The sequence below is a fragment of the Tubulanus polymorphus genome, chromosome 8 (genome assembly GCF_964204645.1).
Source record: "Tubulanus polymorphus chromosome 8, tnTubPoly1.2, whole genome shotgun sequence".
NCBI classification, from domain to species: Eukaryota; Metazoa; Nemertea; class Palaeonemertea; order Tubulaniformes; family Tubulanidae; genus Tubulanus; species Tubulanus polymorphus.
The window spans coordinates 15091954-15117834 of record NC_134032.1 but is presented as its reverse complement, the minus strand read 5'-3'; the positions used below and the strand labels follow the sequence as shown (position 1 = coordinate 15117834).

General features: G+C 38.1%; 1 protein-coding gene across 1 annotated transcript; it reads left to right on the top strand.

Moving 5' to 3' along the window:
- Positions 1–7587: 7587 nt before the first annotated feature.
- On the top strand, positions 7588–18432 carry LOC141909719 (cubilin-like). Its single transcript, XM_074800309.1, has 30 exons — positions 7588–7717; positions 8495–8640; positions 8987–9083; positions 9219–9341; positions 9421–9548; positions 10387–10477; positions 10611–10745; positions 10968–11098; positions 11238–11313; positions 11433–11561; positions 11638–11768; positions 12600–12705; positions 12838–12972; positions 13049–13176; positions 13345–13435; positions 13598–13723; positions 13801–13928; positions 14159–14249; positions 14390–14527; positions 14607–14734; positions 14966–15056; positions 15234–15365; positions 15445–15572; positions 15798–15885; positions 15965–16090; positions 16178–16327; positions 16521–16558; positions 16648–17376; positions 17471–17870; positions 18164–18432. The coding sequence occupies exons 1-30, from the start codon at positions 7654–7656 to the stop codon at positions 18184–18186; spliced, it is 4227 nt and encodes a 1408-aa protein (XP_074656410.1). The 5' UTR covers positions 7588–7653; the 3' UTR covers positions 18187–18432.
- The last annotated feature ends 7449 nt before the right edge of the window (positions 18433–25881 follow it).

Genomic DNA, 25881 nt, shown 5'->3' with positions numbered 1-25881 from the left:
TCACGAGAACGTTACAGGAAACGTGCGGTTATCATAAATGTTTCCATATGCCACGTTGAACATGTCTGATATCCGAGTGTTCCCTGTATCACAATTCTAGCTAATTCTCTTTCTTTTGAATTGATGATAACCTGAATGAACCACTGAATGAACCACTGAATGGACCACTGAATGGACCACTGAATGGACCACTGAATGAACCACTGAATGAACCACTGAATGAACCAAGGTTCTTCTGATTCATTCAATTGTCTATAACTGATGTATGTGATTTGTGAATAGTCTACAATCAACAGATGTGAAATCAAATTATATTCTCTGTTTCAGGTGTCATGTCACGTACTATCGTCGCGGCTTGAAATACCATTCGGGCAACGGTGGAGCATTTTTAGGAGCAGCATCATAGGAGTAGCAAGAGCAGCATCATAGGAGTAGTACAGGAGCTGTGAAAGCATCACAAGTGAAGCAGAAGAAACAAGATAAGTAGCATTTGAAATATAGAAAATAGAAAAAGCTGTAGAATGTTTTCTATTGTAAAAATGTTTTCTGACACAGTCTGATTTGTGTCAGATTGTAACTGTAGAAGTTTCACTCATTGTTTCAGTCTAATAGAGATATAACTGATGTACATGTAACATTGACTGTGTAACACTGCTGTCATTTATTCACTAATTCCTCCTCAGTTTGAAGAATGTTTGTTCTCTCATCTTCATTAGCGATAAGAATCATTGCCATCCGTGTAACTACAACATCATAACATTTTTACTTATTCACTCATAGAGGGAATGAGGAGTATGAGGTTTGGGTATGGAATGGGGCAGGGTATGGTGTAGTGTACAGTTAGGGTAGGATAGGGTAATGTGATACAGTAAGGTCAGTTGGATGATGCAGGGTTATTTGATGTGGTTGGATTCGATGATGAGTTTGATGTAGAACTGGTCGAGGTGGGTGTATGTGGTAGTGTACGGTGTGTATGTTCAGTAGGGTGTATTATAATGGATTGAAAGGTTGCTGGTAGAGGGCGGTACAGTAGTGATGCTGGTTTGGTTTATGTAGGGTAGGGCCTGTGTACAGGGTTAAGGATAGGGTAGGGCATGGTCGGAGAAATGGGAGAGGAAAGTGTGCTTAATGTGGGAAAGGGTATTTTGGTTTTCAGCCCACTTGAATAGATTTATTATGTTGATTATCAACACGATAGTTTCTCATCACTTTAGTATTTTTTACTACAACTTTTTTGGAAAAATATAGCCTGGTGCTGTTGAGTCTATAGCCTGGTGCTGTTGTATCACAGGTCGTTTGATGCATTATTTAAAATATCACACGTAACATTTTCACGTATTGTTACCTTTTTGATAAACTAAGTGAGATATTTGGGATTTCACAAGTTGGAGCAAGCGATTTTTGGCTTTTGAATAGATTCTGACTTTTGAATAGATGAACTTTAGTGGAAAAGATGAGAAAATTGAGACAAATTACGGACACATTTCGGATATAAATAGTTGTAAAGATTCTTCTATTTAAAGTTCATGAGTAGTTGGAGCTGGAGTTGGATTTGGATTTGGAGTGACACTAGTATTTTATTCAATACAAGCACGTGTGGAATAGCCCATCATTTTGAGTGATTGGTATTTTTGAAATTGGTTCCACTCAAAATACATGTATACTGAAAATACTCACTTGTATTTGTATTTTCTTAAGCACACACATATTTCAAATTTCGATATTTAAATGTTTCTAAGCCCGTATAGACAGCCTGTCCTGTTGACTGCACAGGTCTTATTAGAAAATATATGCATATTCAGCAGTTCTGTTGCGCTTCAAAGTACCTGTGTTGTGTACAATACAAGTTAGATAAAAAAACGCTGGTCAAGTGGACTATTGATCTACTAGTTAGCACATTTGCTTTCTATGAACGAGACCTGGGTTTGATCCCCGGTGAGTGCGCGTTATTTCAATGTCACCTCTTAATCCTTACATATCCTTGGTTAGGACACCAGGGTAAATAAAAACATTATTTAGGTAACTGCCAGGTTTCAGTATCGTACCTAGCCTTACCTTCTCGACCTCCTTCCCGCGCTAGCTATTCCAAAATCTCTATATGAGATACATCGAGAATGATGCTATTGAAGATTGAATTCATCGATTCATTTTGGAATTGAAACTTGTTTCATGGAACAAATGGTGCTGCAAATAAACAATATCATCAAACAATGATCCTGACTGATTACAGTGAACTGTTGCCCTACTACTGGTTTTAAAAGCACTGATTGAGATGGATTCAAACCTAATTCAATTACTATATTTCCTATATATACACTTACTGCCGGGTTCTACTGATACATAGCCAGGAGAGACAGCCATAAGAAAAAGAAAGAACATGAAGAGTGAGGGGTTTATTCCACTGTCCCCCTAGCGGGTAGGCAGTGGTCTATTCCTACCTCAACTCAAAAAGAAAAGAAAAAAATATATAAAGAGTGGGGTCAAGGAGCAATTCGAAGGTTTAGTCCACTGTCCCCCTGGCGGGTAGGCAATGGTCTATTCCTACCTCGACTCAAAAAGAAAAGAAAAAATATATAAAGAGTGGGGTCAAGGAGCAATTCGAAGGTTTAGTCCACTGTCCCCCTGGCGGGTAGGCAGTGGTCTATTCCTACCTCGACTCAAAAAGAGAAGAAAAAATATATAAAGAGTGGGGTCAAGGAGCAATTCGAAGGTTTAGTCCACTGTCCGCCTAGCGGGTAGGCAGTGGTCTATTCCTACCTCGACTCAAGAAAAGGTGAGCTTAAAGCCACCAAGCACAAAAGCTGGGTCCAAAGGAAAGTCCCCTGCTGGCCTAGAGAGCGGGCAGTGGTCTATACCTACCTCACGTGCTTAAAAATGTTCACAAAAAATGGCTAGTGTGGGCGAAAGATAGTGTGAGAGAGAGGAGGCGGTGAGTTTCAAGTACCACTGGGTGTTTAGTGGTAAATATAAGAAATATTTTACGGTAAACCTTGAATTTAAAAACTGAATTTATTGTGGGTTCGGAGTCTATTTCTCGACGGTTTGCTGTTTCCAAGCTGGTAGTAGGGTAAAAACTATTCTATCTGAACTTTGGGCCCAGTTTTATTGACTGAGAATCAAAGTTAAAAACATTGTTAAATTTCAAAATTTTCCCAGGGACTATTTAACTGTTCCACAACTATGAAACCCATCCCTGAAGATTTGTTGTCATTTGCTTCGTGAATCGTTCACTTGTTAAAATGTGACACACATTTAAAATATTGTTACTGATTTATCATTGTTTTGATGGTGTCTTAATGTTCAATATCTTCCAGGTATCGTCTCCTAGTATTTCATGGAATGGAGGAGTAGTTTGAGTGAATGGGGGCATGGAGAGATAGGACTAAAATATCTCACTCGTTTGTTTAGGTTTAGTTTAGTTCATCTGATTGATTTTAGTGTATGATTCGTTTTGTTTTATCTCAAATGAATCACATTCATAGCTTATTCCAGATCATCTGATTCTAGTGGTATTTACATCCTCGACTATTTTTCAACTAGTAGTTCATTATAGGCCTTAGACGTCACATCCATAGCTCCTTCCACTACTCGTGAATGTACAATCCAATCCTGTTCAATGATGCTGTTTATGATGGAATGTGTCAAAGTAGATGTCGATATATTTTCATCCTCGGGAAAATCGTGAAAATCTGGCTAATTTCAATCGAAAGCCAGTAATTATTATCTTATTTCAAAATGTGAATAGCTGTAAGGAATAAGGGATTCTTTTGAAAGAATTAGAGACATTGAGATGTCTAAAGGGAAGCACTACTATCACTCATCGTACCTCAACTGTCCTAGCCCTACCCCAACATCTGTGCAGATATCTGAACAATTCTACCAAAATCACCCTCACCCCAACAAGACCAAAATACCCTTCCCCACATGATCCACACTTTTCCTCTCCCACCACTCTGACCATGCATAACCCTATCCTTAACCCTGTACACCAGCCCCTACCCTACATAAACCAAACCAGCATCACTATGGTACCGCCCTCTACCAGCAACCTTTCAATCCGTTATCATCATACACCCTCCCTAACTATACATCGTACACTACCACATACACCCACCCCAAACAGTTCTATATCAAACTGATCATCGAATCCAGCCACATCAAATAACCCTGCATCATCCAACCTGACCTTACCTTACCACAATGTCCTATCCTCCCCTAACATGTCTACCACACCATGCCCTGCCCCATTCCATACCCAAACGCCATACTCCTCATTCCCTCTATGATTGAATAAGTAGAAATGTTACGATGTTGTAGTTACACGGATGAGAATGGTTCTTTTCGCTAATGAAGATGAGAGAACAAACATTCTTCCAACTGGGGAGGAATAAGTGAACAAACCAGTGCAGTGTTACACAGTCAATGTTACATGTACATCAGTTATATCTCTATTAGACTGAAACAATAAGTGAAACTTCAACAGTTACAATCTGACACAAATCAAACTGCGTCAGAAAACATTTTTACATTAGCCAAAAAGTGTTTTCTAATTCAGCATGAGTGCTGAGTGCAGGATAGAAATCATCTTTAAATCTTGAGAAATATTTGCAATGTCTGTTTTCACATTTCAGTTATTGATATTGCCTGAACTAAGCGCTAATCCACAGCCAAGACCTATAAGCCGACTCCACATCTGGTGAGTATGTATGCGGGAAAATTGGATAAAATCATGAGATTTACTAGATATTTCAATCGTGGAATTTTACTTTTACAGCCTTCAGCCCAGGGTTAAACTATCCAAGTGCTGCAGAATCTACCCCCAGTGAGACACTGTCTGGTGAACTCAACATCCAAGTGCTGCAGAATCTACCTCCAGTGAGACACTGTCTGGTGAACTCAACATCCAAGAATCTACCCCCAGTGAGACACTGTCTGGTGAACTCAACATCCAAGTGCTGCATAATCTACCCCCAGTGAGACACTGTCTGGTGAACTCAACATCCAAGAATCTACCCCCAGTGATACTGTCTGGTGAACTCAACATCCAAGTGCTGCAGAATCTACCCCCAGTGAGACACTGTCTGGTGAACTCAACATCCAAGAATCTACCCCCAGTGATACTGTCTGGTGAACTCAACGGACTGCAAATGACATTGAAATGAGAATATTCTATTAAACTGTCATTGTGTCAATTTGTATATGTGATGACTCAATCATCTTGCATTTATCCCCTCTCCCCACCTCAACTGATCCCCCTCCCCACCTCAACTGATCCCCCTCCCCACCTCAACTGATCCCCCTCCCCACCTCAACTCATCCCCTCAACCAAAACTTCTCATGTCCTCTTGTCTTTAATCATCCGCCGCGTGTCTTCAATCCTATCGATTACAGCCACCTTTTGATTTCTTCTAAACCTAACATAAATAAGTACTAATTATCCTTTAACCTAACTAAACCTTTACAGTTAAAAGGTGGTTGTTATAGATAGTTATTTTGGACCATAGGCTTAATAAACCAAACTTCACGGGACCGTGAAAATCTCTTAGCTATAACCGATAGTACGTTACGTATGAAGTGTGAAATTAATCAAATTGTTTTACTTGGGACAAAATTCTATATATTTGTTGTAACCGATGAATCGTTGTATCTGAGTTTGTATGTATTTGTATAAATGTTATATATGTATTATTTGTAGTAATCTGTGATGCTGTTAAAACCTGTTGGAATAATTCCACCAGATGATGAAATTCTTGTATTAATTTGATGTACATCAATAAATATATGTATTATCGTGTTGTTTGTTTATCGCGGGATCCGTGGTGAGTTTCAATCACTGCGACTCCCAGCCGCAGACTCTGATTTCAAACCCGTTCAAACTCTTCCATCGCAAACAAAACCCGTTTCAAGTTTTAGCTTTGGACAGGTTTTATAACACGATGGGAAGGGTTTGCACGCGTTTTCTGTATGTCCTAACCCTCGGTTAATGCTGTTGTTTGTTGCGGTCCCGTGTCCAAACTATCCAATGTCAGATGGACTGGTTCCGGAATATTGGTGGCGAACTGCGGGTTCGGACTACGTAGACAAAAGATTCCGTTTCCACTTCACGGGTCATCCTCGCTTTCCAGGGGTTCTGAACTCGCTTCCGCAAACCCTTAAGCGAGGACTGATTGGTCGGACACCACGTGTCATTTGTTACAAGTCCTGTAATTGGTGCGACCAGATTCAGGTCGGTAACGACTCGCGGTGTCATGGGGGACGCCGGCGCTGATAAGTGAGTTCGAATCCCTTGACCGGTGAATGAAGATGCTTCACGGTTTCGGGCCAGGTGGAAACGAATGTACGTGAAAACTCCTACTATCCAGAATAAATCAGTTAACTATATTTGTCTTAACGTTCTATCATAGGAATAAAACAATGTTAAAGACACGATGAAAAATTGACAAATATAAAAAACGCACTAAAAACTTCAAACGGTAAACGTTTCGAACCTAAATCCGCGTGTGGCATTAAAAAGAGAACCAAATAGTGGGATTCGAATCGATCATTCACCCATTTTAATTCAACCGCAGCAAACTAGGTGGCAGCACCATACGGTCACCTAGCGGAATTTCTGTAAACTAATGTAATACCGCGGGCTGTGTAAAACAACTACTTTACGGTGGCCCTCAATATTAATTTAATTAGGTAGAAATGGCTTATTTGTTTTCTAAAAATAGTAAAAATGACCGATTTCGGGCCAGGTGGAAACGAATGTACGTGAAAACTCCTACTATCCAGAATATCAGTTAACTATTTTTGTCTTAACGTTCTATCATAGGAATAAAACAATGTTAAACACACAATGAAAAATTGACAAATATCAAAAACGCACTAAAAACTTCAAACGGTTATTACCGTGTTTATAACAACTGACTGAATCGTATTTATAGTGGAAAACTGAATTAATGTCTTTACGTATCATAGAAATAAAACCAACATATTATGTCAAACCCTTAATGTAAAACTGAATGTTCGGAGTAATTTCGACTTTTGTTTCCTTGTTTTATTTAGGGTTTGACACGGGACGCATGATCGCGAAGTCGTCGAAATATTGGTTTTATTTAAAAGTTTTATGCATAGTTTGATTTATCAGTTTATATCAATATCCCGCAGCACCAGTGTCTGTGTTTCCTGATGGGCAGATAATTACCCCTATTATACCATAAATCAGAGAGGTAATTAAGGAAATTAAACTATTATCTAAAATGCAGTTTTCTTTACTTCGAAGTTTTGATTCTATTCATCGTCCATTTATTTTATCAAATGTACATAAGGAAGATCCTGTTTATGTGGTTTTTTGGCTTTATCTATTTGTGTTACACTGAGTGTGATGATGGAGAGACAATTTAATCCTTAATAATTCTCTAAATAAAGCCAGTATTTACATGAACATATAATGGTGATAACTGATGATGATGCTGGCGGAGTGACAATATTCTCCTAATCGTTTTCAAGATTGTAACAAGGAAATAGAATTACTATTTAAAGACCAACTCAGTTTTCTGATTCATAAAGCTGTTCGTATCGGTCTGTGTGAAAAGGCGCAGTTTTTTGGTAGTAGTTCACAGTTCACAGTTCAGTTGTTTAGTATTTATCGAGGGTATCTGTTTGAATATGGAGTTGATGATGAAGAGTTTGTTTGTGGTCGCTGTAATTTTATTCGTCGAGAATTCTCAAGGTAAGCGAACAAATAATATTTATATCACTTAATACTGATTAAATTTGTTGATTAAGAATTTTAGAGTTAAATTATTGAGATTAGTGCCGTCACATAGGTTAGAACTGTTTGATCAATGCCGCGGTGCGGGTGCCAATCTGAGGAACTCTCTAAACTAATGGTCTCAAAAGGTCACTTTATTACCTCACTAAACGGCCAGTATGACGCGTTGTTCCGGAACTCGTTTCAAGGACAGTTGTTTATTTTAAAAAAAAAGGAATAAATTTTCTCAAAACAGCAACTACCTATTGGTAGTATAGCACCGGTCAAATTAGACAGTAGGTTTTAAAACCACAATATATAGAATTTAAAAGATTAATAACATATTTAATTAATCAAAATCAAATGATATTTCTATCGCGGGAACTTATCATCAGCACCTAGCGGGAGGAGTTTATCCTCAGCCTCGAACCCGGGACCTCCACTGTGCCAGGCGATCACGCTAACCACTAGACCATAAAGTTTGATGTAGTTTGTCCGGTCAGTGTCTGACCATTTAGCTGTGGTGCCGACTGATGACTAGTCAGCTGTGGTGACCTGGTGACAAGTCCAGTGACTGGTGACTAGTCAGCTGTGGTGACCTGGTGATCAGTGTGGTGTGGTAACTGATGACCAGTTCTCTTTTTTATAGACTGGTATTAACCTCGACCCGAAGGCTAACTAAATTCATTATCAGTTGAGTTAGTCCTACTAACTACCGCTTTATAAGTTTATAGATACGGGTATTTTTCTATACAGTTTGGGCAGATAACATCGACTCGAGTTGTAGCTGGCGGTATAGAAAACAGAACGGAACTTCTGGCGTCATAACCAGTCCTAACTACCCTGGCAATTATGGCGACAATCTGGAATGTTTTTGGGAGATTGATATACCTCAAAACATGGTAAATATAAAACACAGGAAATTGTGAAATATATTCGCGGTTAGAAAAACTAGAAATATAATAAAAAATGTTTTTGTCAGTAATATTTGGACAAGTGTAGAACGGAACTTGGATCCAGCACCAAATCGGGCGCTGAACTGATTAACTATTACATCACGTTATGCATTATCAATAGGGGTAACCCTTAATCATTACTACCAGTTAGAATGTAGTGAAAATATTTAAGAAATAATGAAACAATCAAATTAATTTTATTTCAGAGTTGCATAGTTCAAAGTTGAATCTGATTTGATCCTAAATTCTACGGGAAACCCTTAGATAACCACGTGACTGATTCTATTTTTAGGTGTCAAGAATATCGTTTGATCCTATTTTCGAATTGGAACTCAATACGGCAAGTGGTCATTGCCGTGACAAAGTATCCATATATAATGACCCAAACTGTAAGAATCGAACAATTTAATCTTAAACTCGATGTGAAATGAATAAATGAAGAAATATCTGCGATTTCTTCAGTTTACAGATTTCAAATCCAGCTAAAAATCTATCATTGATTTGTGTGTTTATTTTTACGGCAGATGTATATTGTGGCAAAACAGCGCCACCTACACGCTACTATTCCGGTCGTGTAGTCATCCAGTTTACATCAGACAGGTCTAGTAGCTACAAAGGGTTTAGACTCCATTGGAAATTTGTGAAAGGTAGCTGAGCATAATGAGAAGTTTATCATGGATTCAGTAAATCACATATAAAACAATTCAATTCAATATTTATTTGTAGTTGATTCATGTAGTAAAACACCTATAATACAGAATGGTAGATCAGGCGTCATAACCAGCCCTAACCATCCGAACAGCTACTACCGCAGGCTGGACTGTAGATGGTTAATTGCAGTACCTGGAAACACGGTAAATATTTGGTCTATGAGAAAAATGATGTCGGGTTTACTGCACTAGTTCGAGCTCAATGGCGGCTGAATTCAGTTTTAACTTTAACCCGAGGTTTAGTTCAATTGATAACTCTAGGGTAAAGTTAAAACTGATATACAGGGCGTCTCAAAAATGTGTTACCGTAGCTTAAAAAATGGTTGGAGTTGAACCAATATAAGAAATAAGGATTAATGCATGCATTGTGTGCGTGTATTGATAAATGATCTGCTGCCATATGACATGATGATTTGAGACATGACATAAATTAACTAAGACAAATTTCTCCTGAATAAAATTGTTGGTCCTCCTTACAAATTAAGCTGCTCCAGATTTGTTCAATATGGTAACTGTTTTCACACTTGAGGTCGACGTTTTATCGTAGAATTTTGACTCATCAGATTCAGTATTTCTCAAAATCTGTTACTTTCCGAAGACTAAAGTTTTCGATTCCTGCTAGATATGTTTTGAATACCTCAGTTTTTACACAGTAGAATACCCAACAAGTGAAATCCAGTGATTTAGTGATCAATATCTCAACAGGCAGCAGCTGGTCATTTAACAATAAACGTACACAATGGAACAATCTGTAGTTTTAGGTTTGACTCTAGGGCCAATCGATCCTCTTGCAAACATCCAGGTCTACCAACCTTACCCCCTCCCCAAGAAAATAGCTAAAATTACGTGTAATAGTTAATGAATTGTGTATCACATTTTCTAAGACACTCTGTATATATCGGGTCCTACATCCTGTAAACAATACATACATGTTCACTGTTAAACTATAATTAAATGCTGAATATTCATATATTTTTTGCAGATGGTTGAAATATCATTCGACTCGAAATTTCATGTAGAATTTAGAACGTACAGTGGTTGCCCTGACGCGTTGACGATAAAAAGTAAAACTGGTAAAAATCTAAACACTCTTCACAATGATTTTTGTGATTCATAAAATTTTATCAGATTTATTTTTTCATCAGGGAAATGTGTGTTTTTAAAAATCCTGCTAGAAAATATTAATTTGTGTGTTTATATTTACAGCAGAAAATGGTGATGTATATTGCGGCAGTATAGCGCCACTTACACGTGTCTATTCCGGTCGTGTAATCATCCGGTTTACATCAGACGACTCTGTCAGCTACAAAGGGTTTAAACTCGTTTGGCGGTTTTTGAAAGGTAGCTCATAATGAGAAGTTGATCATGGAATCAGTAAATCTTAGAGGGCATCCCCTTCAGGTACAGCTCTTACGGCTCGGGGATGTCCTCCTCAAACAAGTAAAATTTCAATTCATATGCAGCAGTAATCAAACAAAATTATTATTATACCCATGTTCAAACATTTGAGAAAATAAATTCATTCATCACATATAAAACAATAAAACCAATATTTATTTGTAGTTGATTCGACTTGTAGTGAGACACCTAGAGTACAGAATGGTGCATCAGGCGTCATATCCAGTCCTAACTTTCCGGGCAACTATAATCACCATCTGAACTGTGTATGGTTGATAAAAACACCTAAAAACACGGTAATTATAGGAAAACGCAGGAAATTGTTGCTTTTAGGAGTGAAAAATATTTGCCGCTTATGAAACATGTTTTGTCTGTATAATTTGGAGAAGTGTACTAGGATTTGAAAAATAATCAATTATAATTGCTTAATTTCAGGGAGTTGAAATATCGTTTGATCCTAGATTCAGAGTGGATAGTGGTAGCCCTTTAAACATATTCGTTAACGGGATATGTAAGAATGGAATAATTCTATTTTTAAAAATATGCGAAAAATATCTACGATTCATTTAGTTTATTATTTTCAGATCCACCTAGAAAAATTTTGATTTGTGTATTTTATTTTGAAAATAGATATTGCTAGCTATCGTGGCAGCACAGCGCCACCTACACGTTACTATTCTGGTTCTGTAAAAATCATGTTTAACACAGGCAGCAGTCGAACTTATACCGGGTTTAAACTCCACTGGACGATACTGAAAGGTACCATAGTACATAATGAGAAGTTTATCATGAAATCAGTAAATAACATATATAATAATAAATTTAATATTTGTAGTTGACTCGACATGTAGCAGGCAGTCTAGAGTACAGATCGGTAGAACAGGCGTAATAACCAGTCCTAACTACCCGGGTAACTATGGCGACAATCTGCACTGTAGATGGTTGATTCGAACACCGCAAAACATGGTAAATATAAAACACAGGAAATGGTAAAATATATTTATACGCGGTTAGGAAAACTAGAAATATTATCAAAAATGTTTTTGTCAGTACAATTTGGACTAGTGTAGGACGTAGCTTGGATCCAGCACCAAATCGGCTGCTTAACTGTTTAACTATAACATCACATAACGGGCGGTCATCCTTATTACCGAGATGATGTATTTTACCGAGATGAACCGAGATGAAATTAAATATAACATATTTATTTATTCCATATCGATTTTAACCATTGAAATCATATTATAATATCAGTAATAAATGCCTGCTGGGTTCATATTTTACATATTTTGTCGGATATTTTTGGAAAAATAACTTTTAACTTTACCGAGATGAGATCGTCGATCAATCAAATTCAATGAAATTTTATTGCTAACCGAGTTTACGTTTTTTGAGTCAAAATTTTTTTAAATAAAAAAATATGTAAAATATGTAGAATATATGTAAAATATGACTCTAGAAGGTATTTATTACTGATATAACATGATTTCAAGTGTTAAAATCGATAAGGAATAAATAAATATGTTATATTTAATTTCATCTCGGTTGATCTCGGTTCATCTCGGTAAAATACATCATCTCGTTAATAAGGATGACCCCATAACGGGTAACCCCTAATGACAGTCAGAATGGTGTGAAAATATTTGATCATTGATAAATTCAATTATTTTTATTTCAAAAAGTTGAATCATGTTTGTTCCTAAATTCTACCTGTAGCCCTTAAATAACCGTGTTACAAGTAATAGAGGGTTTGAACGCATTTGAATAATAATGAATCATGATTATTTCTATTCCCAGAAAGTAGAAATATCGTTTGATCCTATCTTCGAAGTGGATTCCAATACGACCAGTGATACTCATAATTGCCGTGACAAATTATACATAATATACACAGACTATTCCAGTAAGAATCGAATCATTCTATTTCAGACTCGATGTCAAATGAATAAATTAAGGAATATATTTGATTTATTCAGTTAATTGATTTCAGATCCAGCTAAAAATATATCATTGATTTGTGTGTTTATTTTTACAGCAGGAAATGGTGATGTATATTGTGGCAGTACAGCGCCACCTACACGTTACTATTCCGGAGATGTAATCATCAAGTTTAAATCAGACAGCTCTAATAGCTACAAAGGGTTTAAACTGTTCTGGCGGTTTTTGAAAGGTAGCTCATAATGAGTAGTTGATCATAGAATCAGTAAATTACATATAAAACAATTCAATTCAATATTTATTTGTAGTTGATTCATGTAGTAAAACACCTATAATACAGAATGGTAGATCAGGCGTCCTATCCAGCCCTAACTACCCGGGCAACTACTACCACGGACTGAACTGTAGCTGGGCGATTGTAGCTCCTGAAAATACGGTAAATATTTGGTCAAAACAGTTTTAACTTTAATCCGGGGTTAAGTTCTGAACTGATACGTAACTCCGGGTTTAAGTTTAAACTGATCTATATGAACGGGTCCTATATTTTACGATTGCTCACTTTTTGAATGATATTTAAATTCTAAATTCTTATATTGTTTTTAAGGTGGTTGAATTATCATTCGACTCGAATTTTAGCATAGAGCCCAAAAGTTACGGTCGGTGCTGGGACGTGTTGACGATACAAAGTGAAACCGGTAAAAATTCACAACGTTAATGATTTTTATGATTCATAAAGTTTTATCAGATTTATTTCATCATCAGGGAGTATTGAATATTGCGGTGTGGCTGCTACTGATAGATTTGTGTTTTCCAATCCAGCTAAAAAATATCATTGATTTGTGTGTTTATTCTTACAGTGAATGTATATTGTGGCAATACAGCGCCACCTACACGTAACTATACCGGTCGTGTAATCATCCGGTTTACATCAGGCAGCTATGGTAGCTACAGTGGGTTTAAACTGCTGTGGTGGTTTGTGAAAGGTAGGTCATTAGTGAGAAGTTGATCATAGAATCAGTAAATTACATATAAAACAATTCAATTCAATATTTATTTGTAGTTGATTCATGTAGTAAAACACCTATAATACAGAATGGTAGATCAGGCGTCCTATCCAGCCCTAACTACCCGAACAAGTACTACCGCAGGCTGGACTGTAGATGGTTAATTGCAGTACCTGGAAACACGGTAAATATTTGGTCTATGAGAAAATGATGTCGGGTTTACTGCACTAGTTCGAGCTCAATGGCGGCTGAATTCAGTTTTAACTTTAACCCGAGGTTTAGTTTTGAACTGATAACTCTGGATTAAAGTTAAAACTGATCTATACAAACGGGTCCTGCACTCTGCAAACAATACGACGGTTCACTTTGAATTATAATCAACAATTATTAATCTTAATTCTTATATTTTTACAGATTGTTGAAATATCATTTGACTCGAACTTCAGTATTGGGGCCAAAACTGGTGATAGTTGCCGGGACGCGTTGACGATAAAAAGTAAAACCGGTAAAAATCTAAACACTATTCACAACGTGAATGAATTTTATGATTTATAAAATTTTATCAGATTTATTTGGTGGCTCCTGATGTATATTTTCAAATCCAGCTAGAAAATCTATCATTGATTTGTGTGTTTATTTTTACAGCAGAAAATGGTGATGTATATTGTGGCAATACAGCGCCACCTACACGCTACTATTCCGGTGAGGTAGCCATCCAGTTTACATCAGACAGGTCTAGTACCTACCATAAAGGGTTTGAACTCCATTGGAAATTTGTGAAAGGTAGCTGAGCATAATGAGAAGTTTATCATGGAATCAGTAAATCACATATAAAACAATTCAATTCAATATTTATTTGTAGTTGATTCATGTAGTAAAACACCTATAATACAGAATGGTAGATCAGGCGTCCTATCCAGCCCTAACTACCCGAACAAGTACTACCGCAGGCTGGACTGTAGATGGTTAATTGCAGTACCTGGAAACACGGTAAATATTTGGTCTATGAGAAAAATGATGTCGGGTTTACTGCACTAGTTCGAGCTCAATGGCGGCTGAATTCAGTTTTAACTTTAACCCGAGGTTTAGTTTTGAACTGATAACTCTGGATTAAAGTTAAAACTGATCCATACAAACGGGTCCTGCACTCTGCAAACAATACGACGGTTCACTTTGAATTATAATCAACAATTATTAATCTTAATTCTTATATTTTTACAGATTGTTGAAATATCATTTGACTCGAATTTCGGTATTGGGGCCAAAACTGGTGATAATTGCTTTGACGCGTTGACGATAAAAAGTGAAACCGGTAAAAATCTAAACACTATTCACAACGTAAATGATTTTTATGATTCATAAAATTTTATCAGATTTATTTCATCATCAGGGAGTGTTGAATATTGCGGTGTGGCTGCTACTGATAGATTTGTGTTTTCAAATCCAGCTAAAAATGTATCATTAATTTGTGTGTTTATCTTTAATGCAGATCGTGATGTATATTGCGGCAATACAGCGCCACCTACACGTAACTATACCAGTGAGGTAGACATCCGGTTTACATCAGACAGGTCTAGTACCTACCATAAAGGGTTTGAACTCTGTTGGAAATTTGTGAAAGGTAGCTGAGCATAATGAGAAGTTGATCATGGAATCAGTAAATCACATATAAAACAATTCAATTCAATATTTATTTGTAGTTGATTCATGTAGTAAAACACCTATAATACAGAATGGTAGATCAGGCGTCATATCCAGCCCTAACTACCCGAACAGCTATAATGACAATATCGACTGTAGCTGGTTAATCCAAGCACCTGAAAACACGGTAAATATATGAATAATAATTGTGAAATGTTGGTCTTAGGAAAAAATGAAGTCGTCAGATTTTCTGCACGAGGTTCATTGGGATTAGAATCAGTTTTAACTTTATTCCGGGGTTTAGTTCAACTGATAACTCCGGGTTAAAGTTGAAACTGAACTACTGAAACGGGTCCTACATTCTGCTGACAATACAATTGATCACTTTTGAATTACATTTATATTTTTGCAGATGGTTGAAATATCGTTTGAGTCAAATTTTCATATACAGACAAGTAAAGGTCGTTGCTGGGACGCGTTGACGATAAAAAGTGAAACCGGTAAAAATCTTAACACTCTTCACAACGTGAATGATTTTTATGATTCATAAAGTTTTATCATTATTTATTTCTTCACCAGGCTATAATCTGTATTGCGGGTCGGCTGCTCCAGGTAATCGATCCCACACTGGAAATATTACAATACAGTTTACATCAGACAACTCTAGAAGTAATGCTGGGTTTAAACTTCTATGGCGGGTTAAAGGTGAAAATAGTAGAATTTAAATATGTAAACTTAAGTCTGTAATTTGAACCTGTTTGATATAGATGAGTTTCATAATCTGTATTTCAGATACAGATACAGATACAGATACGGATACAGATAGAATCAGTTATTTGACAGTTGTTTTCGGGATCGGTTTCCTGATTCTAGTAATAGTGGCTGCTATAGCCATCGCCGTGTTGATCAGACAGCGGAGGAACGTGAGAAACAGAAATACTGGTTTGTTATTTATCATTTTACTATTAAACGGGGTTGAGTGAAAGCGTGTTTGGGGGATTTACGTCAAATTAGAAATGATAACAATGAAACTGAGTGCTCCAGAATATAATCTGACTTGATTTTGGGAACAGGAAGTTCTTTGAATAAGAATAAATACATGTAATATTTCATCTAACATTCTATTATTGTTTAGGTAACAACACGACCGATCCAGGGGCAATGTGCTATCAGGTTCGTTAATATAAATACATTCACATTGTTTTTTAAATTTTATTTTATTTGTGAATATTTTGTAAATTTTTTAACCGATTTATTTTCAGCCTTCGTCTTCTGGAGTTGGTGGTAGGATCTACACAACACAGGACGGTATCTACGAAGACATAGATGACGGTGAAATCTACGATGATGTAGATATTGTAGATGTCGTTGTCGCAGGTGTCAGGAACGTTACAGATGATGACGTAGATGTAAGGAACGCTACAGATGATGACGTAGATGCATGGAACTCTACAGATGATGATGTAGATGTATGGAACTCAGATGATGACGTAGATGACAACCTTGTCGCGGGTGTCAGGAACCCTCCAGAAGATACCTACATTGTCGCAGGTGTCCGGAACCCTCTAGAAGATGACTACGTTGGCCCAGATGTCATGAACCCTCCAGAAGATACCTACATTGTCGCAGGTGTCAGGAATCCTCCAGAAGATGATTATGTCGTTGTCGCGGGTGTCAGGAACACTCCTGAAGATACCTACATTGTTCCAGATGCAAGAAACTCTTCAGAAGATACATACGTTGTCGCAGGTGTCAGAAACTCTGCAGAAGATGACTACGTCGTTGTCCCAAATATCAGGAACACTCCAGAAGATACCTATGTTGTTGCAGGTGTCTCTAACCCTACAGAAGATACCTACATCGTCGCAGGTGTCAGGAATCCCCCTGAAGATGACTACGTTGGCCCAGATGACATGAACCCTCCAGAAGATACCTACATTTTCACAGGTGTCAGGAACCCTCCAGAAGATACCTACATTGTTGCACTTAAGGTTTGTCAATATAAATAATACATTTCTATTGTTTTCAATTTTTTTTATTTGCGAATATATTATTAGGCCTAATTGTTTACCGATTTATTTTCAGCCAACAACTACTTCAGCTGACGACAGGATCTCTCCAGAAGATGACTACGTTGGCCCAGATGTTAGGTACTCTACAGAAGATACCTACGTTGTCGCAGGTGTCAGGAATCCCCCTGAAGATACCTACATTGTTCCAGATGCAAGAAACTCAACAGAAGATGACTACGTCGTTGTCGCAGGTGTCAGGAATCCTCCAGAAGATGACTACGTCGTTGTCGCAGGTGTCAGGAACACTCCTGAAGATACCTACATTGTTCCAGATGCAAGAAACTCTTCAGAAGATGATTACGTCGTTGTCGCAGGTGTCAGAAACCCCCCAGAAGATACCTACGTTGTCCCAGATATCAGAAACCCTCCAGAAGATACCTACGTTGTTGCAGATGGCATAAGACCACAATTAGGTTAGTAGATGCGTAGGGCACGACACAAAAATAATGTAGTACCAAAAGAGAAAGTGAGGTCCCCCATAAACATTGCCGGTTACATGTATGTAAGCCATGGGTTCAGTGAGACAGGTTGATGGTGTGGGTCGGACTCAACCTTTCAAAAGTTTTCAGTATAGGGAAAAGTAAGGTTGGGTTTCAGGGGCGGATACTAACCTAGGTTGTCATAAGCAACCTTTCCTGGATTTACGCGCTTATATTATGAACTCAACGCTCGAATTTATTTTTTATCTTTTCTTTATGATATATAGATGATAATGGAACAATGGACTAAGCTCAGATTCAGGAATGCTACAAGAAGATGACTACACTGTTACAGAAACTCTCTATAAGATGACGACTTTGTCACAGATATCAGAAACTCTTCAGAAGATAACTACATTGTAGTAGAGGTCAGGAATCTACAGTGGCTGTTGTGTTGTATAAATGTAACTTTATGAAGTGTAATGAATTTCAAGAACTCTGATATAAACGAAAATATAGTTTGAATTTTGAAATTCCTCGACTGCCAGAGCACCATATAGTGTGTATAGATTATTTTCACAGTATTTTCAAGTATTTGTATATTGTTATATTGTATAAGCAAAGACTAACAAATGAAAAGAATCATATTTACTTGACTACAGAATTTGAATATAACAATAACAGTCGTTTTGTTCGATATATATTTTTGTCGTTTTGGAGCCAGTTGTTCAAACATTGTTTTAGAATTAACGGGTCGACAATAATAGTAACAATTCAATTTCAATTGTCACTTAATGAACTGTCCACCGCTAAACTTTGACCATGGACTCCAGAATCCATTGTTTAATCAATGTTTGGGCAATTGGTCACTGGGGCCAGTTTCACAGTCGTGACTTAAGTCCGTAGTTTTAAATCTTTAAGACCGATCTTAAGTTGTTTGATTTTCTATAGAACTAACTTTTGGTCTTTGTCTTAGACTTATATGACCAGTCTAAGACCAACTTAGTTCTATAGCCAATCTAACAACTTAAGACCAGTTTTAAGATTTAAGGGTACGTTTGGAACTGGCCTCTGGTGTTTGATGTACTGGGCACTGGCTAAGGATTTTTTCTTAATCCCTTCTTACTGGATACTGGTCAAGTCAATCAATGACAATCCCCATCCCAAGCCCTGGTAAGTGAGTTATCTCTGAAATCTTAAGACTTCTACTTACGTCTTTCGTAGGAGGTCCACGTTAAGGAATAGCCGTCGGATTCATCCCAAATCGAGGAACACATTTCACATTTAAAATTCTCTTGATCTTCGCTCGTTTCTGAATCTGTTTCATCTCTCGATATTCTCATCAATGTACGGCACACGTAGTTCTTCAAATCACATTCACTCAACTGAGACTGAAACAAGAACGGATACACAGATCACTCATCGACTAGTTCGCCATCTATCGGATCGCAATCTCACTAGCGATAGTTCTGACAGCTGTCGTGGTCGGCTCTTATTATTCCAACAATAGAGGAAAATTAAGTATTTACAAATAATTAGTTCGTATTAAAATAATTAATTAGATTTAATTAGATTGATTCGATTTGCCACCTGTAGAGGGCGATATGATCCAAAAACGTCGAGTTCACCGTTTTTACTAATTAGAAAATTCGGAACCTACTAATTAACCAATTCTACTCATTAGAAAATGTGGTTTGATATCACAAGGGCTCGTATCAGAGGTGCTGTTACTGCAAGCATGATAATCTGTTAAATCCAGGCTGTACCCAGACACGAGCCCCTGTGGTTTATGGATTTTCGGTTACCATGGCAGAGTTCGAATAAACAAGTTCAACAATGGTTTTCTTGTCACCTACATCTTCGTCGGCAATCGGATTCTCGTAGTCACCGGCAACAACGGTCGCGCAACAGACGAGCAACGTCAACAATGACAACTTCCGGTACATGACGTAGCTCATTAGTTCATCGATTATTCGTGAATGTTTGAAATTTATAAAACTGAAAAATGGAATATTTATCACAGTAAAACACGTGAGATCTTTGACGGTTCTTGACGACTGCAGCAAAATAGACTTATTCAAATGTAAAGAGTAAAACGTTTCTTTGAGTGAAAGTCGTAGGAATCTGTTTTTACAAATGACGATTTACATTTAGTATTAAAAATATAAATTGGGACTCAAAAATAGAAATGACTTCAGTCATGTGACGACTTTATCCAAATGATGATTTACACTTTAAAATGATATGAATTAGAAATACCGAATACCGAAGACGAAAGAGTTATCTGTTATTTGAAACAGTTTTATATAGATGAGTTTCAAAACAGAAAAAAAGAAAGAAAGAAAGAAAGAAAGAAAGAAAGAAAGAAGAGGTGTCAGTCGTCTTTATAAACCACTAGGGGCGAGTTTAGTTTAGACGAGGAATTTGGTATCTTAGGAATAAATTCGAAATTCCTAGGTTTTTATGGACAAATCAGGTCTATTCTAATTCAATTACTGGGTTCGTACCCGGGACACCCCTGTACATCCTCTATTCAGCATCAGGACCACATCAGTGTCAGTAATAACTTTATTAAGATATCAACATTTCACCGTACGGTGCTGCCGCTATGCTCATTGTTAGCGTGATTTTCATACACTAACGTTAGTCAACTCTGGCAAGCAAGGGTTACGGAGTATTACTGGAGAGTACTTCGATTGCCAGAGTTGACGTTACGTTAGTGTATGAAAAACCCGCTAACGATGAGCTTAGCGACAGCACCGTACGGTCGAGACACCCGTGTACATCCTTTAATCAGCATCATAACCGCTCAGAAACAGTGTCAATAGACCGGGTTCGAACCCCTGTACATGTCCTATTCAGCATCAGGTCCTGATGATGTATGGAGGATGTACAGGGGTGTCCCGGGCTCGAACCCAGTAATTACTGATACTAATTTAGAGTTTGCTGATGCTGAATAGACGATGTAAAGGCGAGGAGGGTAGTGAGGGAGGTTGAGAGGTTGAGAGGTTGTCTAGATGCTGAGACTAACGCAAGATGGTTTAACTGAAACAATGAATATAACTGTACCGCTCTATACAGGAGTAACACTACAATCGCTCACCCGGTAATCATGTCTAATGCTGTGGCCTTTTTGACAATAAGCCGCGACCCCCCGCGACGCCTGCCTGTGACTGTCACCGGCTGCTGTTAATACGGTGTGTGATCGATCGTCCAATTATAAACAGCGATCAATGATGAAATATTAAATCTCTGTTTCCTGTTTTTCACGGTCTGGCTTTCTTCTCACGTGTTTTTATTTCCGGGCGCGGTCCGGTTCGAGATCGGGATCTAGGCCCAATTTCGTTGTTTTTGGACCGAATTTTTCAATTCTGCACCAGATACAGCAGTTTTGGACCAAGGACTGTAGTTTTGGGCACATTATTACATTTCTGGGTCCAATTTGGCAGTTGTGACCCAGAAACGCAGTTGAATAGGTCTATTCGTTTAATTTCAAATATTCTTACTTAATTAAAATGCGGGCGCTTTTGTGTCATCCTGATCAAAAGATTTCTAAACTAATGGATATCATCAGTAGATCGTGGCACAAAGACCCCCTCCCCCCTCTCCCCCTCTCCGGCAGGGGCGGCTAATGACCTATGAACGCATACGTTTCGTGTTACATTGAAATCAAATACATATATTTGAATTATTTAGTATAGATAGATATATATATATTTTAAAAGTAGACCTACATGCACTCGACTACACAAAAACAAAACTCTCGTCCTAGAGAGAGAGAGAGGGGGGGCATGGGGAGAGAGGACGCGAGTGGGGGAAGGAGAGAGATGGGGATGATGGTGGCCATTTTGATTCAAATAAACCGTTTTCTAGCAATTTTGGGCACCGAATTAAACCTTATGCTCACTTGGTCCTGAGATATTATGAGAGTGAACTCAATGTGGCTGCCTGGTGACCATTTTTATAACGGTTGATTGTGTGCGGTGCTCAATAGATCACATAAAAATGTTTCGATGAAACCCAAACCACGACAAAGCGTCATATAACTTAATCCCCATATTTTGAACTCATTTCTCTTGTTGTAAACTCAACCCTTTCACTGTAAACTCAACCCTTTTACTGTGAAATTACCCCTTTCTGTAAACTTACCCCCTTTACTATTAACTTACCCGCTTATTGTTGGCGATCGGTGATGACTCAAAACAAAATACTTCAAATCGTTCGAATCAAGCGAATTTTTCAATTTCAAATCATTCAACTGCGCAATAGGACAACTAGAAAAAACGTCCGTTCACTATTTGAGTCCGCGTTTAGCCGTAGAAAATACCAAATTCAGACAGAAAAAAGAAAAGATTCCTTTAGTTTTGGATTTTGTGATTCCTGAAGATGAATGCGATTGTAGTGGAGACGTTGAAAATGAATCATTAAAAATGAAGGAAATCATTTCTGGTTTTTTTCTTTCAGAATGCGCGGTTTTTTTTACTACTCACAATGATCTCAATCCTGTTCGTAACTCCAATGCGAACTTTTCATTAAAAACATTAACTCAGATGATCTTTAGGCTCATATATAGGGTGAATTTTACGAATATCTGAATGCACACTAGCGAACCTGGTGGATCCTCGCTTGCCACGAGTGGAATCATCGATTCCCAGAGTCGAACGTAGAGTCCTCATTCCTGCAACATTCAAAAATCGAGTACTCTTATTTGATGGACGATTGTGCAATCAAGCATCAGGACCACTGAACAGTAATAACTGGGTTCCAACCCGGGACACCCCTGTACATCCTCTATTCAGTATCAGGACCCACTCTGAATTGGTATCAGTAATAACTGGGTTCGAATTTGAGACACCCCCTGTACATCGTCTATTGCAAGATGTAGACTGAAGAGATGCCATATCAGTCACGCAGTTACTTTAACCAGTGTCAATTCTGAGGGGGTTAGTATGTTAAGTCTAGACAATGAAGGATTTTCAGTCTTCTCAACTCCAAGATAAGATTATAGATTATATATATATTAGATAACCAATAATCAACCAAAATGGAATATATTTATTGATCAATAACAAAAAAAAACACAACAAGTCAAGAGCAAACAGAATCTTAAGTAAATCTATGAGTAAAGCAACACAAAACATTCATAACGTATTTACAAATACAAACAAGGTTAATTGCATAGTGGAAATTCAAAGAAGGCAATTTGGAAAAGACCTCAAAACTCAAAATCACTTTCGGTTTTATTTTTTTCTGATATTAGCCCCTGTACATCGTCTATTCAGCATCATTGTCAGTAATTACTGGGTTCAGTGTCAGTAATAACCGTGTACATCGTCTATTCAGCATCAGGACCACTCTGAATCAGTGTCAGTAATTACTGGGTTCAGTGTCAGTAATAACCGTGTACATCGTCTATTCAGCATCATTGTCAGTAATTACTGGGTGCGTATGGTGCTGCCGCTATGGTTATTGTAAGCGAGATTTTCATAAACTAACGTAAGTCTACTCTGGCATGCTAGGATCACGGAGTATAACTGGACAGCACTTCGATTGCCAGGGTTGACAAACATTAGTGTATGAAAATCCCGCTAACGATGAGCATAGTGGCAGCACCGTACGGCCGGATTGTACACGGATTCGCATTAACTGGATCCTCTATCCTCATAGTGATCCCACTCTGGATCGGTGTCAGTAATTACTAGATTCGAACCCGGGACACCCCTGTACATCCTCTATTCAGCATCAGGACCCACTCTGAATCAGTGTCAGTAATTACTGGATTCAGTTTCAGTAACTGTGTACACCCCCTGTACACTCTCCATTCAGCATCAGGACCACTCTGAATCAGTATCAGTAATTACTGGATTTAGTGTCAGTAACTGTGTACACCCCCTGTACATCATCTATTCGGCATCAGGACCACTCTGAATCAGTATCAGTAATTACTGGATTCAGTGTCAGTAATAACTGGATTTAGTGCCAGTAACAGTGTAAACCCCCTGTACATCGTCTATTCGGCATCAGGACCACTCTGAATCAGTATCAGTAATTACTGGATTTAGTGCCAGTAACTGTGTACACCCCCTGTACATCATCAATTCAGCATCAGGACCACTCTGAATCGGTATCAGCAATAACTGGGTTCGAACCAGAGACACCCTGTACAACCTCTAATCAGCATCAGGACCACTGAACAGTAATAACTGGGTTCCAACCCAGGACACCCCTGTTCATCTTCTATTCAGTATCAGGACCCACTCTGAATCGGTATCAGCAATAACTGGGTTCGAACCAGAGACACCCTGTACAACCTCTAATCAGCATCAGGACCACTGAACAGTAATAACTGGGTTCCAACCCAGGACACCCCTGTTCATCTTCTATTCAGTATCAGGACCCACTCTGAATCGGTATCAGGAATAACTGGGTTCGAACTTGGGACACCCCTGTACATCGTCTATTGCAAGATGTAGACTGTTCTCAGAAGAGATGCCATATCAGTCACGCAGTTACTTTAACCAGTGTCAATTCTGAGGGGGTTGGTATGTTAAGTCAGACTAGTCAATGCAGGATTTTCAGTCTTCTCAACTCCAAGATAAGATTATAGATTATATATATATAAGATAACCAATTATCAACCAAAATGGAATATATTTATTGATCAATAACAAAAAAAAACACAACAAGTCAAGAGCAAACAGAATCTTAAGTAAATCTATGAGTAAAGCAACACAAAACATTCATAACGTATTTACAAATACAAACAAGGTTAATTGCATTGTGGAAATTCAAAGAAGGCAATTTGGAAAAGACCTCAAAACTCAAAATCACTTTCGGTTTTATTTTTTTCTGATATTAGCTTCTGTACATCGTGTATTCAGCATCATTGTAAGTAATTACTGGGTTCAGTGTCAGTAATAACCGTGTACATCGTCTATTCAGCATCATTGTCAGTAATTACTGGGTGCGTATGGTGCTGCCGCTATGGTTATTGTAAGCGAGATTTTCATAAACTAACGTAAGTCTACTCTGGCATGCTAGGATCACGGAGTATAACTGGACAGCACTTCGATTGCCAGGGTTGACAAACATTAGTGTATGAAAATCCCGCTAACGATGTGCATAGTGGCAGCACCGTACGGTCGGATTGTACACGGATTCGCATTAACTGGATCCTCTCTCCTCATAGTGATCCCACTCTGGACCGGTGTCAGTAATTACTAGATTCGAACCGGGACACCCCTGTACATCCTCTATTCAGCATCAGGACCCACTCTGAATCAGTGTCAGTAATTACTGGATTCAGTGTCAGTAACTGTGTACACCCCCTGTACACTCTCCATTCAGCATCAGGACCACTCTGAATCAGTATCAGTAATTACTGGATTCAGTGTCAGTAATAACCGTGTACATCGTCTATTCAGCATCAGGACCACTCTGAATCAGTATCAGTAATTACTGGATTCAGTGTCAGTAACTGTGTACACCCCTTGTACATCATCTATTCAGCATCAGGACCACTCTGAATCAGTATCAGTAATTACTGGGTTTAGTGTCAGTAACTGTGTACACCCCCTGTACATCATCTATTCAGCATCAGGACCACTCTGAATCAGTATCAGTAATTACTGGATTTAGTGTCAGTAACTGTGAACACCCCTTGTACATTGTCTATTCGGCATCAGGACCACTCTGAATCAGTATCAGTAATTACTGGATTTAGTGTCAGTAACTGTGTACACCCCTTGTACATCATCTATTCAGTATCAGGACCACTCTGAATCAGTATCAGTAATTACTGGATTTAGTGTCAGTAACTGTGTACACCCCCTGTACATCGTCTATTCGGCATCAGGACCACTCTGAATCAGTATCAGTAATTACTGGATTTAGTGTCAGTAACTGTGAACACCCCTTGTACATTGTCTATTCGGCATCAGGACCACTCTGAATCAGTATCAGTAATTACTGGATTTAGTGTCAGTAACTGTGTACACCCCTTGTA

What these genes read in the sequence shown, in the direction of transcription:
- LOC141909719 (XM_074800309.1), top strand. Translation starts at nt 7,654, where the DNA reads ATGGAGTTGATGATGAAGAGTTTGTTTGTGGTCGCTGTAATTTTATTC. An exon ending in GTTCTGGCGGTTTTTGAAAG is followed by an intron (nt 12,973 to 13,048) that starts GTAGCTCATAAT and finishes ATTTATTTGTAG; the next exon opens with TTGATTCATGTAGTAAAACA. An exon ending in GCTGTGGTGGTTTGTGAAAG is followed by an intron (nt 13,724 to 13,800) that starts GTAGGTCATTAG and finishes ATTTATTTGTAG; the next exon opens with TTGATTCATGTAGTAAAACA.